Source organism: Prionailurus bengalensis, chromosome A2 (genome assembly GCF_016509475.1).
Source record: "Prionailurus bengalensis isolate Pbe53 chromosome A2, Fcat_Pben_1.1_paternal_pri, whole genome shotgun sequence".
NCBI lineage: Eukaryota > Metazoa > Chordata > Mammalia > Carnivora > Felidae > Prionailurus > Prionailurus bengalensis.
Window position 1 is genome coordinate 75,456,903 of NC_057348.1, and position 17,875 is coordinate 75,474,777.

Sequence of the window (17,875 nt, forward strand, 5' to 3'; positions counted from 1 at the left end):
ACTGAAGCGCGCAGCAGATAACCACAAACTAGGAGATAAGTTCAAGTTCGAAGTCGGGAAGGCAGTGCTGCTTCACTTGCTGTGCCCCCCACACCTTGCCCCTTTGTCAAAATTGACACCTTCTTCCTCCAAGTTAGAAATCGAAGGGTCCCTTCTGGAAGGAATGATAGCAGTCATGCATCATGGCCATTTTCAAGCCACCGCTCTTAGTCTAGCGCCCGGGGTATTTAGGGGATAAGCCCTCACCCTTGGGCATAGGACTCAGAGACCTTGTCTTCAGGATACGCTTGCAGTGAGACTGCAGCCCTCACCCATCACCTGACTACACCACAACCCTGGAGGTGTGTGAGTCTGGGAGTTTAGCATCAAGAACAAAGATAATTGGGTTTATGGCTTATGTTTTGTTTGTTTTGTTTTTTAGGTAGGCTCCATGCCCAGCACAGAGCCCACCAGGGAGCTCTTCGGAGAGCTGGCACTCACAATTCTGACATCAAGACCTGAGCTGACACCAAGAGTCGGACACTCAACCGACTGAGCCACTCAGGTGCCCCTGTTTTGTAATATCAGGATGTACCACATGGAATCAAGAAAAAAGAAGCAACACTAAAAGACAGAAAAAGACCCTGGCTTTCCAAGTCTGTAGCATCTTTTCAGTTGCTCTGTTTCAAGGACGAGGAAGTGAGCCAGTTGATGTGGGAGAGAACATTCCTGGATGAAGGACAAGGGGACAAGAGAAAATGGATGAAGCGCTGGGTGTTTAAGGAGAGTGATTTGGAGCCAGATCGCTCAGGGCCTTGAAACCCAGGGAGAAGCGCCATCAGGTGTAAGCCTTAGGAAGCTCACTCTGGCCTGAGTGTAGAGGATGGGGGGGTGGGGGGGTGGGGGGGCGAAGGAGGTGGGAGAGGCTGTTATGACCCAGAGGACAGATACTGACATCCGAACTCAAGTGGTGGAAGGGAGAGGGTGAGCGGAGCTGGGAACTACAGAGAAGGTGGAAGAGCTTTCTGGTTGGGGCCACTGGGAGTTCAGTCCTGAATGAGGAAAGAAGACAAATCAGTTTAGGATTGGCTGACTGTGAGATGCCTGTGGGATAGGCAGGTGGAAATACCCCGGGGACCATTGGATAAGCACTTCCAGAAACCAGCAGGGCCAGAGGTCTGGTTTAGGGAGCTATTGGCATCTAGGTGGTAATTGAAGCCAAGAGTAGAGCAGCAGGGGGTGGGGGTGGGGGTACTGCTGTCAATATCTGGAGACATTTTTGATTGTCATAGTGGGGTAGGGGCTGAGCTTCCACTGGCATCTAGTAGGAGGAGGCCAGAGAGGCTACTAAACTTCCTAGAATGCACAGGAGCCAGTAAAGAATCACCTGACCTCAGTGTCAGCAGTGCTGAGGTCCAGAAAACCTGGAGATGGGGGTGTGTGAAGAGCAGGAAGAGGATGGTTATGGAGCCCTAGCAGAGAAGCAGGCCTTTAAGGAGGCTGAAAAGGAACCATCAGAGAGAAGCCACTGACCAGGGAAACTTCCTGTTACGTGAGCTATTGGCAAATCACTGTCAAGTACAGGGTAATGGATTAAGTGCTAAGGCAGGGCCTGAAGAGGGAGGCCGGTGAGGGAATCTCCAGATGAATCCTTCACTGCTGCCCCACCCCAAGCAGAAACGCCACAGACCGGCTGCCAGTGGACCCCCTGGGGACGCCAAAGAGCTTTATAGAGAAGGCCTCTTACCTTCTTCTCAGCCTTGCTCAAAAGGCAGGCCATGGAGAAAGGGAAATTCCTGCAGCGTTGGGACTTGGGACTTGCGGTGAAACAGAGGCAGCAAGTTTCAACCGGCTGCGCAAGGAAGAGCCTCTCCAAGTTTGCCTCTTCAGCCGCCTGGCAGGAAAAGGGTCAGGAGTTCAGCCGTTTCTCAAAACTGTACTTTCTTCCCTTGTAGGAATTTGGGCTGCAAATATTTTTCACTAAGCCAGGGGGTTTCGACTCACTGGATTCTACTGCTGGGAATGGCTTCCGATGTCATCCAGGTTATCCCCTGTGCTTGATATTTCGCTGGCCTGGTTTGGCATCTTGGGAGCTTGGGTCCCGTTCTAGCTGAAACTGGCATACCTCTCGAGTTGGCGACTGGCGACGCTGTGTTTGGACGCTCTGGCTTCCCCTAAATAGAACCTGACTCCTTGGATGAATCTCAAAATAATATTTGTGTCATTTGTCCTCTCCACTTGCCATGTTTAATTTACGTGCCCTAAAAAAATAATAATAAGACGGTGTATTTAAAGTGCTTAGCCCCATACCTAGCCCGTTGTAAATGCTCAATAAAATGTCAGCTGTAGTTTCTGTTCCTTTTATTTCTTAATCCTGGTCAGAGTCAAACTAAACTATCGTTGTGGGTCACAATGTGACGACAGCTAAGCTGTGACCAAGCTAAGCTTTGGAAAGAAAACAAACAAAAAAACAAAACAACAACAAAAAAACCAAAACCAATTACCTACTGTGTGTTCAGTATTCTAATTAGACTATGTTTTTAAAGATTTACATTTAGAAACCACATTTTCATATTCCAACACCCCAAGAAAATACCACATACCGGAATTCTTACTGCCTGGAGATTAATATACTTGCAACAATAAAGCCTCCTTTTTGTTTTGTTTTGGTTCTTGTGGAGACCTGAGCCAGTCGTCGGTTTTATCACTTCTTCCTAATAACAAGAAAAAAGAAAACAAAACATACACGCTTGCTTTCCATAGTACACAGGTTCTCACTCAATTCAAATACTTTCTTTCCAAGCACATCACAAATCAAGAATTTAGGCTGCTGGGTTGGAAATCGCTTTGGGCATGAGGGGGGAAATTTTTTTTTTTTCATATTGTCATGTCGGTACTCTTCCCCTTCTCCCGGGTTTCGTTCACGTTGGACAGAGGAATAGGGAGTGAGAAGAAGGAAGGGGAACGTTGGTGGATGGAAAACATTTCTACACTGGAAGATGCTATTATTACACCTCTGGCAGCTCTGTTGCTGGAGCAGGTACAGACCGAATGCCATTCTGGAAAAAACCTGAGCCCCAGCTACTGACTTCTAGACACAACAATAACAAAACCCAACTGCATGCGACTTGGGGGAGGTTTGTTTCTACAAGGTGTCCATCCTGTTCCAACAATGGCTCCCGGGTCCCACACAGTCGTCTCGCCGCTCAGCGCTCCTCACGCCCCCTCCTGGAGAAAGCAAGCGTGTTTCAGAATTAAAGGGCGGCCGAAGTTTTCCTTCCCCTCCAACTCTGTACTCGGGGAACCTCTAATGCAGAGGGCGCAAAGTTCAGCTTGGGCCCAGATCGCGTCCTTCCCTCTCCCGAAATCCTCTCCTGCACCTCTTGGATCCGGCGTCCCAAACGACTGCCAGAGACTCTTTCTCTTGGTGCGAAGAAAAAGGACTGGCCAGACTAAAAAGGAAGGGACTTTGGGGAAATGCAGGATTCCAGCCCTGGGCTGCGGCCCGGAGGAGATGATGTCACCGCTCCGACGAAGCGAGGGCTGGGGGGTGGGGGGTGGAGGGGGGGGGCGGCCGAGGGGGAGCCCGCGCCGCGCCCGCCGCTGCCAAGGGAGCGTTCGGAGCCCACGTCAGGGGAGGTGTCGGGATAAATAGGGTCCCGCAATGGCCGGGGCCGGCCGCGCTCGGAGCTGCCGGGGCCGGGACTGGAGCTGCCCGGGCGGGTCCGCGCCCCGCAGGCTGAGGGCCGGCGCTGCTCGCGCTCGGTGCGCCGGACGCCGGATACCCCCGACCGGCCCGCGAGGCCCAGCACCGCCGCCGACGGCAGCGCGGGCGGAGAGCCTCTCCGGTGCCCCGCGGGACTTCCTCCCCGGGGAAGGGAGGGCGAGAGCCTAGGGGGGCAGGGAGCCGAGGGCCCCTTCTGCCTGTCGGGGCGGCGGCGCGCCAGGGCAGTGCCATGCTGCTCTCCGTCCTGGCGGCGTTGTGCCTGGGGCTGCGCCTGGCGCTGGGCGTGCGCGGCGCGCCCTGCGAGCCGGTGCGCATCCCCATGTGCCGGCACATGCCCTGGAACATCACGCGGATGCCCAACCACCTGCACCACAGCACGCAGGAGAACGCCATCCTGGCCATCGAGCAGTACGAGGAGCTGGTGGACGTAAACTGCAGCGCGGTGCTGCGCTTCTTCCTCTGCGCCATGTACGCGCCCATCTGCACGCTGGAGTTCCTGCACGACCCCATCAAGCCGTGCAAGTCGGTGTGCCAGCGCGCGCGCGACGACTGCGAGCCTCTCATGAAGATGTACAACCACAGCTGGCCCGAGAGCCTGGCCTGCGAAGAGCTGCCGGTCTACGACCGCGGCGTGTGCATCTCGCCGGAGGCCATCGTCACCGACCTCCCCGAGGGTGAGCCTGAGCCGGAGGGAAAGGAAGGACCCAGGGGGATGAGGGGGCATTCTTGGCTGTGGCTTCCACGGGAGAACCCACCGGGAGGCCCCTTCTACCGATGCCAGTGGGTGGGTGGGCTGTCGGTCCCCCCAGCCGCCCCCCCCTCCCCCCCTCCCCCCCCCCCCCCCCCCCCCGCCACCCAATCTCACTTCCAACAATTGGAGGAGGTGGGAAGGGCGGTGACCTGATGTGGGTACAAGTCTGTTCTCCCTACAGAAACGTAGGGGGCGGAAGAACACCATGTCCCATAGAGAATGTAAGGGGGGGGGGGGCGGGTAGGGAGGTGCTTCTAAAGAGAGCCATTAGCATTTTCCTTGACAATGATAGAATAATAGCAACGAACACATATATAGGTGGGGTCCGAGCCAGTGTTCAGCGCTTTCCGTGTACGGTTTAATGCTTAAAACAGCCCCATCAGGGTTCTCCACTTAGTGCTAGCTCTTGAAAACTCTTTTTGGGGGAAAAAAAAAAAAGCAGTAGCAGGCATCACTCCCCAGGAGGAGTGCAGTTTGTAAATTTAGTCCTTCTGGAAAATTGTGATGTCTGTTTCACGGTCAACATCTTATCTTGCGGCATCTTGGTTAACTGGATATCAACTTCCGCTTCCTTTTTTCGGTCATTTTGCTGCTTTTCTAGGACGAAGGAACAAATTTAAGTCCACTTCTTGAAGTCAAGCCTAAGAATATTTTTGCATGCTTTTTTTATCCCTGACCCAGGTTACTGAACTTTTAAAGAGATTATGCTGTTGCCTTAGTGTAGTTTCTGAGGTTATGTCTCAGAGCATTGTCCATAACGTGAAGAAAGAGAAGTATAAGGAAGGGAAAATCGAAACTCTTCTCTAATTCAGAGCTTTAGAGAAAAACATATTTGTTGCTTAAATTATATAAATGATAGAGGGTTATGCCTTGGCCAGTGGGGGGTGGGGGGAGTCTTATATAGCTGTGGACTGTTTCTGCACTGGGAAATGAGAGGTGGAGATTTGGAAATATTCGGGATATTTTGATTAGTGTCAACTGTCCACTTGGAAAAACCAACATTTTAAAATGGATTTGGGTGGGAAAGTTAGCTGTATGTGTCAGCCAAGTCAAATGGACGGGCATTCACATCAATTTGTGCTGGATGGGCAAAACCTCACTCAAAAGTCTTCTTTTCTAAGCCCAAGAATGTCTGTATGAAAGAAGTAGTTGACAAGCCGATGCCACTTTTACAACGTAGTATTATTCTTTGGTAACGCCGTGTTAGTTCATTTCTCCAGATGGTTCTTTATTCCAGGGGGTGAATGGGCTAAGTCACTGACCACACCCATGTGGCTGTGTGTGTGTTTCAGACGTTAAGTGGATAGACATCACGCCAGATATGATGGTACAGGAGAGGCCTCTTGATGTTGACTGTAAACGCCTAAGCCCTGGTGAGTTCCTTCTTCTCGAAGTCCCTTTTTTTTTTTTTTTTTTTTTTTGCCTCCTCCCCAGATGATTTCCAAACACTTTTCCGACTCTCTGCCTCTCTTTCGTCTCCTTCAGACCGCTGCAAGTGCAAAAAGGTGAAGCCGACTCTGGCGACGTATCTGAGCAAAAACTACAGCTACGGTAAGTCATCCGATGAAGCCGTTCACTTGACGAGTTGGCCAATTACAAAGCCAGTCACGAAGCCAATCCCAAAGTAAAGAAAGCCAATCCCAACGTGGTTCACGATGTGGGTTCTGGAAGGCACAATAACAACTATAAAATGCCTTGCTCTTCTGGGTAAATCAAGCAAAAACAACGTAAATTACCCAGGGAGAACAGCGATGTGGCTCAGGGCTCAAATGTGACATCAAGGTCCTCTTGGTCTCGGTGAGAGGTGCCACTCAGCCAGGACAGCCCAACTGACTTTTTCTTATCCTGAGGTTTCTTTGCTGCAGGAAGGATAGGTGAGTGATCCATGGATTTGATTATCTGAGGCCCAGAGGCCCAGGAACTAAGACCTGCCCATGTTTCTTTTTAGTTATAAACACTTATAGATATTTAACACCTAAAAGAAACTGTAGAGAAATAGGTTAATCATGAGACCCTCTGGCTGTAAGTATTGACATCGTTTAAATGCCCTCCTCTCTTATTTGAAAGAACAGTCAACACGGCTATTTTCAATTTTTTTAAGTAAATGTAATTCTACTGTTCTCATTTGAAAGTAAATTTAATTGAAAATATATTCTTTTAAAATATCTGACTTGTTTTATGTTCCTTTGCATTTCTTTTTTTTTTAATATTTATTTATTTATTTCTAAGAGAGAGAGCTAGAGAGCGAGCAGGGAAGGGGCAGAGAGAGAGGGAGACAGAATCCCAAGCAGTCTCCCTGCTATCAGCACAGAGCCCAGTGCGGGACACGAACTCACAAACCTTGACATCATGACCTGAGTTGAAACCAAGAGCCGGACGCTTAACCGACTGAGCTACCCAGGCACCCCCCCCCCCCTTTGCATTCCTTAAATTACTTCTGCTGGAATAACAGAACCGTTTTGGCAAAATGGTCATTTTATTTGTTAACTTTGTTTTCCATATTTCAAACTGAAATTTGAAATCATAAACCTTATGTTACATATCGCATGTGAAAGTAGGAAGATCGTGGCAATATAAAGGGCTGAAAAAATAACCTCTTAGTGAAGTTGTTAGATTTGAGATTATAGCCAATGTGGGTAACTCTACCAAAAACAGAAAAAAAAAAAAAAAAAAAACAACTGACTTTTCCGGTAGCTTTTATTGTTGTCGTTTGAAAACTGTTTTTTGTAGATATTACGTTAATCTAAATGATTTTGCCCCTCCTCTGACACTATCCAGCCCTAGTTGCTAATCTGAGTTTCACTGTCTTGCTGTCCACGGTGTCACTGCCACATAACTTCTTTGAGGATGAAACCATTTTCTATTTAAGTCCGTTGCCTTCTTCCTAAACCAGCTTTCTAGGACGGAATCCAAGACAGAGATCCATGCTAGGCTGATTACAATTCCATGGAAGGCAGTAATAGCAAGGGACCAAAAGGGCCAGAATTTTAAGCTTGATCAGTGATTACTTAACAGCTATCCGTAATAACAGTTATACATCTGCTCGCCGCAGACCTAGCTTTGACAGTCTGTGAAATTAAAGGATTAAGAACAGTGATCTTCAGAGACTCTGTCCAGGTCACAAATGTTACAGCTTTAATAACTTCCTTTGGAAGACAGGAAGTCCCAGCATCGGACGGGTGGTTGGACCATACAAATTGTAAAGTGGCTTGTGACTCTGAGAACATACGATTCTCACTTCTGATAATCACAAGGCAGAGTCTATTGGTTTCTATGAAATTTTTACTGACGTTCTATGTAACTGAATCTCCTGATATGTTCTCGGCAAACAAACGTCCAAACAAAACTGACGTCAGGTTTTTAAGGCTGAGAAAAACCTGCGAGATCCTCTTTTCACATCCTCGCTGTAGCCCAGTGAGGAGCAGCCGCTGACCCAGAGGCAGAGCCCAGACCGAGCCCGCCTGTCGCTTTGCTCTTACGTCTTGCAGGCTGATCCAGAACTTTAAAGACAATGCTGACAGTATGATTGTGTGGGCTTTTGGCCTGCATCTGGGCAGCTTGGACATGACCATAATTACAGGAGGGATTCTTTGAGAGAGGCTCAGGGCTTGGCGTGAATACACCATCCCTATTTGTCTGCAGAGGCCTCATCAACACTTCCATCAATTTTTAAATTGCAGTCATTCACGCCAAAATAAAAGCCGTGCAGAGGAGCGGCTGTAACGAAGTAACGACCGTGGTGGACGTGAAAGAGATCTTCAAGTCCTCGTCACCCATCCCTCGGACGCAGGTCCCGCTCATTACCAATTCCTCCTGCCAGTGCCCCCACATCCTGCCCCATCAAGACGTGCTCATCATGTGTTACGAGTGGCGCTCCAGGTAGGCACGGAGCGGGAGGGAGGAAACCGCACACTGCTTAATGGAAACGTGAATCCCACTTGCCAGTCGTGGTGTTTTTTGTGTTTTTTTTTTTTTTAACGGCGCCAGTCGTTCTTTTTACAAAGGCAGTTTAAAGGGCGCCTAGGTGGCTCGGTAGGTTGAGCACCCGACTCTCGATTTCGGCTCAGATCATGATCCCAGGGTTGTGGGATCGAGCCCCACGTCAGGCTCTGTGCTGAGTGTGGAGCCTGCTTAAGATTCTCTCTCTCTCTCTCTCTCTCTCTCTCTCTCTCCCTCCTCTTTCTAAATAAATAAATAAATAGACAATTTAAAAATAGTTCAGTAAATAAAAATACAATTTCAACAGATGCCTCTGTTGCGATAATCACATAGCCTAAATATCATTTAATTCCCTGTGGCATTAAGGAACAGTAGGAATATGAGTATTTGAGTGGGATGCTTAAAAATCAATTTCAGAATTCGTTAAAGGACTTCAAAAATCGTAGGCAGATAAATTACTATGAGTGAAAACAATTCTTTTCAAATGATTCAAATCAATCTTGGTGTGGCAAATACGTTAATTTTTTTAAAGAGCTCTTTAATGATCAGGTAAAGATGGCCATTTGAGACTACAGGTCCACATTTCCTTACACACAATATAAGTACATGACATTTGTTTGATAGATCATTGCGTACACACACACATTCGCACTCACGCTCACACACATATATCCGCGTACCTCTAGCTGGGAGTGTGTTTCCCCACATCTCTTTTCTTGGCATATTTTTATATATTGGTACATTCCTTAGAATGTAAAAATCAGACTCTTCAGACCAGGGTGCGGGATGGGCCCCCTAACTGGCTGCAGTATACATCTCCAACAGAATCATTCATATTTTATTAACCAGTCTTCCCTTTAATTCCCTGCCATTAATGCTCATCTGTTTCTTCTGGGTACAGCTGTGGACTGTTTTTTCAAAACACCTTTTGCAACTGACGTCACTTGAATACCTTCCTGATCTGTATTCTGTCTTTCCTGATCTGTACCCTCCCGTGGGTACCCTTGGCTTTTTTTTTTTTTCCTTTAATGTTTATTTATTTATCTTGAGAGAGAGCAAAGGAGGGGCAGAGAGAGAATCCCAAGCAGGCTCCGTCCCTGTCAGCGCAGAGCCTGACTTGGAGCTCGATCCCACGATTGTAAGATCATGATCTGAGCTGAAGTCAAGAGTTAGACACTCAACCGACTGAGCCACCCAGGTGCCTCATGGGGGTATTCTTGGCTTTCAAACTGTTCTCCTTATATCTTGTCTCTCTAAAGAACAAATGAATGTTGACTGAATGTTGCTGGGCTCTTCTCTCGCATGGTGTTTGTACCTGCTACAGGATTAGGTGCAGTTCTGGGAATGTACCAGACTGCTAGTCATCAAATTCTATTTGGATTCCCGTCATCCTTTCTGTTCATTTATAGATTTAATGACATTCTGATGAAAATACCAGTAAAAAATATTTTCGAATGATCGGGAGTTATGTCTTCACACAACGATCATTTGGAAGCACAAACTGGCAAGGGCGTGTAAAGGACATTTTGAAAATAACCGTTTGGAAGGAAATCGGTTTCTGCCTCAGGAGAAACAGAAAACTGGAACAAAGCTAGACTGCTAAAACCATGTGGTGCAAGAGTAGACATGCAGATAAATAAAACAGAGGAAGCATTCTTGAGACAGATGCTAATGCGTAAAGTACCGTATTAGGAAGGAAAAAGGGCAAATCCATTAGACGTGAGTATATTAGTAAATGTTGCAAATGTTTTTATTTGGAAAAATAGTACATATTTTCACTTTATACTAATACCATAAAATGAATTTCAAATGGATTCAAGAGATATTTTTTAAAACTTAATCATAGAGGGTAAAATTAGGTGAATAGATAGATGTATGAAATCTGAATAACAAAATACTTTGCAAACATGAAATTAATGTAAAAAATTACAAGAGGAAATGTCAATACATACCTTTGATGATATTATATCATGGACATAAAAATAACCAAAGAAAGCCAATAAAAGTTGAGAAAGATACTTGCAATAGTTATGGCAAAGGGAGAGTAGTCTTACTCTATAAAGAGTTCATGTAAGTTAATATTTAACACATTAAGACTACAATATATAAATAATATGTACATAAATCTATATGGACACGTTCCAGAAGAAATACAAAGAGTAAATAAATTTACCTCTTTAATTCTCCAATCCAGAGTAAAACATGATCTGAATGAAAGTTCAACCATTCTGAAAACAATTTAGAAAACTTTGAGAAAGTACATACTCTTGGACCCAGTAATTCTACTTTAAGAAATCTGTCCTAAGGAAATAATAACCCAGTGCACACTAGTAAATATACAAGGATATTCAACAAAAAGCTGTTAATAGTAGCGAAGCAATGAAAGGGATTCAACAGTAGAGAAAGGCCTAAGTATCATTATTGCAATATTATGTGGTTATTAAAGCCGTATTCTAATTATATGAGAAAATGCATATAATAGAATGATAAAAAGAACTGTACAGTGTGATCTAAATATATAGTGTGATTTAAGAATATAGGTACAAGGAAGAATAAAAGGAAATGCTAGTAAAATATAAATGGGGGATATGTGGATTGTAGAGTTAAGGGTTATAAAGACTTTTGATTTGTAGGGGCACCTGGGTGGCTCAGTTGGTTAAGCATCTGACTCTTGATTTTGGCTCAGGTCATGATCACACAGTCGTGAAAAGGAGCCTCACGTCTTATGCTTAGCATGGAGCCTGATTAATATTTTATCTCTCTTCCTCTGCCCCTCTCCCTGGCTTGAACACTCTCTCTCTGTCTCTAAAAAAAGAAAAGGAAAGGAAAGGGAAGGGAAAAGAAAAACAACGAATTTTGGATTTGACAATTTTTCTGTATTTTTTTGACTTTTTCCTTTCATAATCAGAATTGCTTAAAATAAATTCCTTTTTTTTTTTTCAGGATGATGCTTCTTGAAAACTGTTTAGTTGAAAAATGGAGAGACCAACTTAGTAAAAGATCCATAGTAAGTATAATTAGCAACCCTGCGCATATGGATTTAAGCGCAGGTAAAGAAATTCTATAGAACTGGGGATTCTTCCTTTACCTTCTTCCATCTCCAGGCTCTCATGGGAGGTTGAAATAGCATCAGTATTTGTCTTTCGAATAAGTAGTTAAGAACAAAGTTATTCTCACTTCAACCTCAAAGATGATTTTGTTACACTCAATCTTCATCTAATGGTTATTTCCAGATTAAATTAGGGTTTGTTTTTTTGGTTTTTGTTCTTGTTTGTTGTTGTTTGTTTTTAACTATTTTAGCAAACAGTCAGGCACTTGAGCAGAGTTCACATCCAGCGGGATTAAAACAGACATATACATGTAATGGTGTGAACCCACAATTCTAAAATCCATGCTACTGTCTCTGTACAAAGCATAATCTATCCCCATATTTAAAATAGTTTTGAGACTTTTGTCAAAATAAATTATATATACCAACTGTAATCATTTTGTGGCCAAATCCATGATTTTTGGTGGTATCATCATAGAAATATTCGCAATGCAATTAGAGGATTAGAATAATTTTTTGCCCAGAGATATGCTGTCACCAGAACTAAAGAAATCAGGTCATTGGTTTGAAATGTTTAAAGCATTCCCTCTCCTGTAAATACGTTTAGATAGATGTAGGAGAATTTGTGCTGTCAGGTTCACAAAAGGTCCTACTACTGCCTGTGTGAGGAAGAAGTCTATGTTAATACTGACTTAATGGAGAAGGTAGTTTGAACATAGCCTCGTCTACTCTGTGCATTTCAGAATAACATGACTTCCATCTGAGCTGAAAACCGTGGAGCTGTCAGGAGCACGCTTAGCCTTACTGGACAGAAGATTCTAGCAGGATGGGTTATCTGGTTTCCAAGACTACAGTGGATTAGAGGCATCAGTGTAGAAAGCAAGTCCACCATGAGAACCTGGGAGGAAAGAAAGCTTTCAAGAATCAAAGCTATTTAAAGGCCCCTGGGTGGCTTAGTCGGTTAAGTGTCTGACTTCAGCTCAGGCCGTGATCTCACGGTTTGTAGGTTTGAGCCCCGCTTTGGGCCCCACACTGACAGCATGGCGTCTGCTTGGGATTCTCTGTCTGCCCCTCCCCCACCAGCGCTTTCTCCCTCTCTCTCTCTCTCTCTCTCAAAAATAAATAAACTTTAAAAAAATAATTAGGGGCGCCTGGGTGGCTCAGTCAGTTAAGCATCTGACTGGCTCAGGTCGTGATCTCATGGTTCGTGGGTTCAAGCCCAGCGTCGGGTTCTATGCGGACAGCTCGGAGCCTGGAGCCTGCTTCGGATACTGTGTCTCCCTCTCTCTCTGCCCCTCCCCTGCTCACACTCTCTCTATCAAAAACTGAATAAACATTAAAAAATTGTTTTTAAATATTAAAAGAAAAGAATCCTAGCTGTTTGGGCCATTCACTTTTGCAGCAAATATTCTAATAAACTTCAGTAAGAATTCGAAGATATCACCATATAATAGCAAATGTAAGATGTTTACTATTTTAGAACAGATTAGAGTTGTGCCCTGGGAAGGTGGGGACAGTGTTTCTCATTTCATTGTATTTCTAGTGACTAGAGCAATGTCTGGCCTGTGGTCATGCTCAAACTCTTTGCTGAATGAAATATAACAAAGTAGGGGCATTTGTGTTACAATAAAAAGCAGTGTCTATTCAAGGAGCCTTTTTCAGTTTTTTTCTTACATGCAGCTACTTAAATAAATAGTATTTCTTTCTATAATAAGAGGTATATCTTTTTCTATCAAGGAAACAACTACCCAGAATGCCTCATTTCTCCTGGGTTCTGGGTAGCTAGCACTTGAGTGGATTACTAGACATGAGTGGGGTCTCTGTTTTCCTTCTGATGTAAGAGAATTAGGTGAGCCCATCCATAAATGTGGGAATAGACCTTTGGACTTCCTAGTGAGGCTGGATAAATTTCTGCTCTTATCCATATGTCAGAGCCTTTTTAGAAGGCTTTGCTGTGTAGGAATGTTGCATCATAGGGCCTGTGGGCTGGGGCCTTGGGCTCTGGAGTCAGACTGGGTGAATTTGAATCCCAGTTCTGACATTTATCAGCTGTGTGACCATCTACAAATAAGCTCTGTGTGCTCGTTTCCTGGTCATGACCGTGGTGTCCACCTAGAAGGCTGTTGTTACAGTGAAACGAACGCTTATCAAAACTTCCTCCCATACTGAGCCCTTCTCAAATCATCTGGTATATGCTAAGCGCTCGATAACGGAGGGTAGCTATTTTATTTGCTGTCACGATTCATAGATTACAGCGGGAAAAAATTGCATTAATTCTGATATTAGGGCAACAGCATGACATGATGAGATGCATCTGATGGTCATGTGTGCAAATTGCCTCCCAGCAGTGGGAAGAGAGGCTCCGGGAGCAGCGGAAGACAGTTCAGGACAAGAAGCGAACGGCTGGGCGTACCGGTCGTAGCAACGCCCAGAAACCAAAGGGAAAGCCGCCCTCTCCCAAACCGGCCAGCCCCAAGAAGACCGTCAAAGCTAGGAGTGCCCAGAAGAGAACAAACCCGAAAAAAGTGTGAGCCACCTGCTTTCCAGAATGGAGACTGCCTCTCAGGATGAGGCCAACCCCCCAGCCAGCCTGGGGGGGCGAGGTGCCCCTCTCCTCGCCTTAACGACTGCAGTCCTCCCCATAGACACATCGTACAGCAGTTTTCTTAGTGATACGCTTCAATTTTTTCTTTTTAAGCCACCACAAAACCCTAGTGGTAGGTATGTCCTTTGGTATGGAAGGTATATGAAAGCTGAGAGCTGGTGGACAAAGCTTCTAGCGGCATTCAGAGTAGCCTTCGTGGTGCGTGGTCTGTGAGATCTCTGGGTGGGGAAAGGGTGCTTTGGTCCTTACCATTTGACCTAATATGTGCATTGTAAAATGAATGCCATATTACAAACAACCCCCCCCCCATTTTTTGGTTTTTTTTACAATATGTTGTATTTCAGCTTGACTTCTGTTGTTAGAACGTTCGTCATGTTTCAGAATGTGATTGGAAATGCAATGATTCTAAGGAGGGAAGCAAGAGGAATGAAGAATGAATGTCTTAAAAGATCTTTCTATGTTTACTGTTTGCACAAGAATTTCTGTGATGAAAGGGAATTTTCGAACAATCTAGAAAAGTAGGATATGGAAAACTGTAATGTTTGTTTTTGGTTTTGTTTTTGTTTTTTTACAAAGAAGCCTTTCACCTAGAGTTTTTAGCTAGACACACTCTAGAAACTAAAATAATAATGATGATAACTAAATAAATAAAAGGGAAAGGCAGACATACCACATCCGGATCCTTATTTTCTGGTTACCACGCCGTTGGGTGGAAAGGCTCTGAATTTACATTCCTTGACGCTTCTCGTTAGTAACCATTACATGGCACCAGAAACAGAGTGTGTTTCTCCTCTGATGCTTTATATGCCAACGACTCCACCCCCAAGAATTTCACACGGGTGTATGTGATGCTCATGTCATTTCCCAGGATGCCCTAGGCATCTTGATGCCAAGCCTGAAAGAATTTTCTCTCTGCTGGTAGCTGGTGCTTACAGAGGTGCTGTGGGCCCAGTGTGGGAGGGCCAGGACTCCAAAGCCCCTGGTTCTCAGCCACCGCCCCACACCAGCTCTGCCCCTGGAAAGGCAACTACGTTCACTCTTCCATTCAAGGATGTAGAGGAACGACCTGAAAGCTTACATAGAAAATCTCCTTTAGGTTTACCATTGCCCCTGCTTCTCAGAGAAGGAGTAAGTGACATGTTGCACTCACACAAGATCATCAGACACATGATCTAATCTCACCTCTGTAAGCCACTGGGACGCAGAAATGAGGTGTGTGGGTAAGCCAGGGGAGAGTGGAGAAACGGGGCTAGTAAGAATGCCGGCATGGGCTCCCCTCTCGTCCTAAAAGTGTAACAGGACGCCTGTGTCACCACCACCCCAGGGCGGCAGAGTTAAAGGAATCCAGTAGATGGACTGACACAAGGGTACCAAGAAACACTCGGTGTATGTTTCTGCTATATGAAAGGCCAAACTTCCTTGGCCCTTAAGGACTGCCAGATATGTGTTTAGCAGAGCATCCAAAGAAAGGCCATTAAAAGGCCCTGGCAGCCTAGCTTACCTCCTTAGCATTGTAGGGCTTCTTCGGGGAAGGGAATCAGAAATGGAACTCTTCGTGGGAATGGAGAAACAAACACATATGAAAAAACAAAAGTAAACACTATTTTCAGTGCAATACTGAATACAAATAAGAGTTTGGGGATGACTACATACTCAAGCACTGTTTACTTAAAATATTTAACTGAAATCATATACTGAATATTACACAAAACTTGCTACTTCATTAGGAACAACGATACATTATACGATACTTAACTGTGCACATTTATACATCATACGATATGTAATCGGGTGTGTGTATCAGTTTGATTAATCGATAAAAGAGTTAAGCAGGCCTCCAGTTATTATGAAAAAGTCAAAAACATCAGCCCACACTAAGAGTAATATAACAAGTGTGGTAGTGGTCTTTGTGTGAGGATCAGAGATTTATTTTTCTCCCTTAAATATTTTCTCCATCCAAATACATGTGAGAGGAAGTAAATATTAATATGTGGAGAGGAAAGCTGAGGTATTGAAATGAGAATTATTTGAAGGTTGGATTGCTTATGTGAGGACAAAATAGCATTTTTGCAATATTTTGATCAACAAATTTCATAATTAAGGACAATGGGAGGCATTTACTTTTTCAATAATTTTGTTGGTCTTTCAATAATACAGTAAACATGTATTTTCTAGAAAGTATTTAATATGTGCATAAAATACAAGTAGTGGAATTATAATCCTACCTAATCCTATCATCACTATGCAGAGGTAATTGCTGTTAGTATTTTGGCATACAATTGTCCAGGTGTTTCTTACGCATTTATATAATGATTTGAGTAAAAACAAAAAAAAACAAAAAACAAAAAACAAAACAAAAAAAACAGGAGCTTATTATACATATTGTTCATTAACCTTCCTTCTTCACTCAGCCTCTTATTGAGATGAGTTCTCATGTCAATAAAGCTGATGCCACCTCATTTATAATGGCTCTGTTGTAGTCCGTGGTTGCTTTGCTCTACCAACCCTTACGTTATGAGGCATTGATGTTGTTTCTTAACTGAACATACTGAATAACTGAGTCAACATCTTGATAACTAGTATCTGTGCACATCCTTCATTGGTCCCTTGGGATAAGTCAGTTTAAGTAGCACTGCTGGGCCATGGAGTTATGTTCACTGAGGAAAGTCCTTGATTATGGTGTCAATTATCCATCAGGATATTGGACCACACATAGGTAAAAATGTTGACTCTCCAAATCCTCACTAAGATTGTTTTGCCCTGCCAATATTTCTTTATAAATCTTAGCTGGAAACTGGATGTCGTCTTGGGCAAAGCCCTGCTCTTCCTCTGTGAGCTATCACTGACCACATTCTCAACACTCCAAATATTCAGGAAGCTGTGGAATGAGTGACGAAGCACTTCAAAGAGGATATAGTTGATGGACAGACAGATGATTGATAGATTATGATGAGATGATTGATAGACAGATGATGATGATAGATGGCAGATAAGATAGATGATAGATTGATAAGATAGATAGACTGATAGATAAGATAGATGACATAGATGATAGATGGTAGATACACAGATGATAGATGGTGATGATAAATTAGATGATAGATGATAGATAGATAGATAGATAGATGATAAATCTCTTGACTTGGGAAAGTCTATACAACCTCCTCAATCCTTTTAATGATTCAAATTTAGTAATATAACCGGTCAGCTAGAGAAACCAAAGAATTAGGGTGTAACAGACATGTCAATAGATTTGCTCTCAGCCCAGCCTTCTTTTAAGATACATGAGAATTTGGATAAATAACCTTAGTTTCTTACTTTTTAGTTAAAACCAATGCAGTGTGAACACACTTTTGGTTTCTGTCCTTGGATACTTAAAGAACTATCCATTGCAAACTTACAATGAAACTCCTTTACTTGAACTAGCTTTAGGGTACTTTTTGTTGGGTGGAACTAGTTCCTAAATAAAAAAAAAGGGCATGTGGTTGGGGTTTTTTGTTTGTTTGTTTTTTGTTTGTTTTTTGTTTTGGCTTTGGGGGGTTGGTTTGTTTTGTTTTGTTTTGTTTTTTTAACCACAAATTTCTACCTGCTGTTATCACCAACTCAAAAAGCAAAAGTGGTTATTTGGAAGTGTGCAATGAGAAAGTTGAATGGGACCTTAGAACTCATAAGCCAGCCCAAAAGAGAAAGGCCATCCTAGGGCTTATCTGACACCTCACATGTTGCTAGAGAAAGATCTGGGCCCCCAGAGTTACTCAATTTTAACTTAACAGGCCAAAGTGCTCTGCTTGGTCAGTAACATAAAGCCTGGCTATTCGAGGGAAG

At 44.1% G+C, this 17,875-nt stretch overlaps 1 protein-coding gene and 1 long non-coding RNA gene across 3 annotated transcripts; both read left to right on the forward strand.

Annotated features, from left to right (window-relative positions):
* The first annotated feature begins 4 nt into the window (after positions 1-4).
* Positions 5-609, forward strand: LOC122487729. Its single transcript, XR_006298451.1, has 2 exons — positions 5-341; positions 422-609. It is a non-coding gene; the product is annotated as an uncharacterized LOC122487729 (long non-coding RNA).
* Positions 610-3,924: 3,315 nt separating this feature from the next.
* Positions 3,925-14,722, forward strand: SFRP4 (secreted frizzled related protein 4). 2 transcript variants are annotated; one of them, XM_043588545.1, is made up of 6 exons: positions 3,925-4,380; positions 5,750-5,830; positions 5,943-6,008; positions 8,138-8,336; positions 11,340-11,403; positions 13,791-14,722. In XM_043588545.1, the coding sequence occupies exons 1-6, from the start codon at positions 3,936-3,938 to the stop codon at positions 13,974-13,976; spliced, it is 1,041 nt and encodes a 346-aa protein (XP_043444480.1). In that variant the 5' UTR covers positions 3,925-3,935; the 3' UTR covers positions 13,977-14,722. The 2 variants fall into 2 exon arrangements, with proteins under 2 accessions (XP_043444480.1, XP_043444481.1); XM_043588546.1 differs by lacking the exon at positions 13,791-14,722 and adding an exon at positions 12,189-12,465.
* Positions 14,723-17,875: the final 3,153 nt, after the last annotated feature.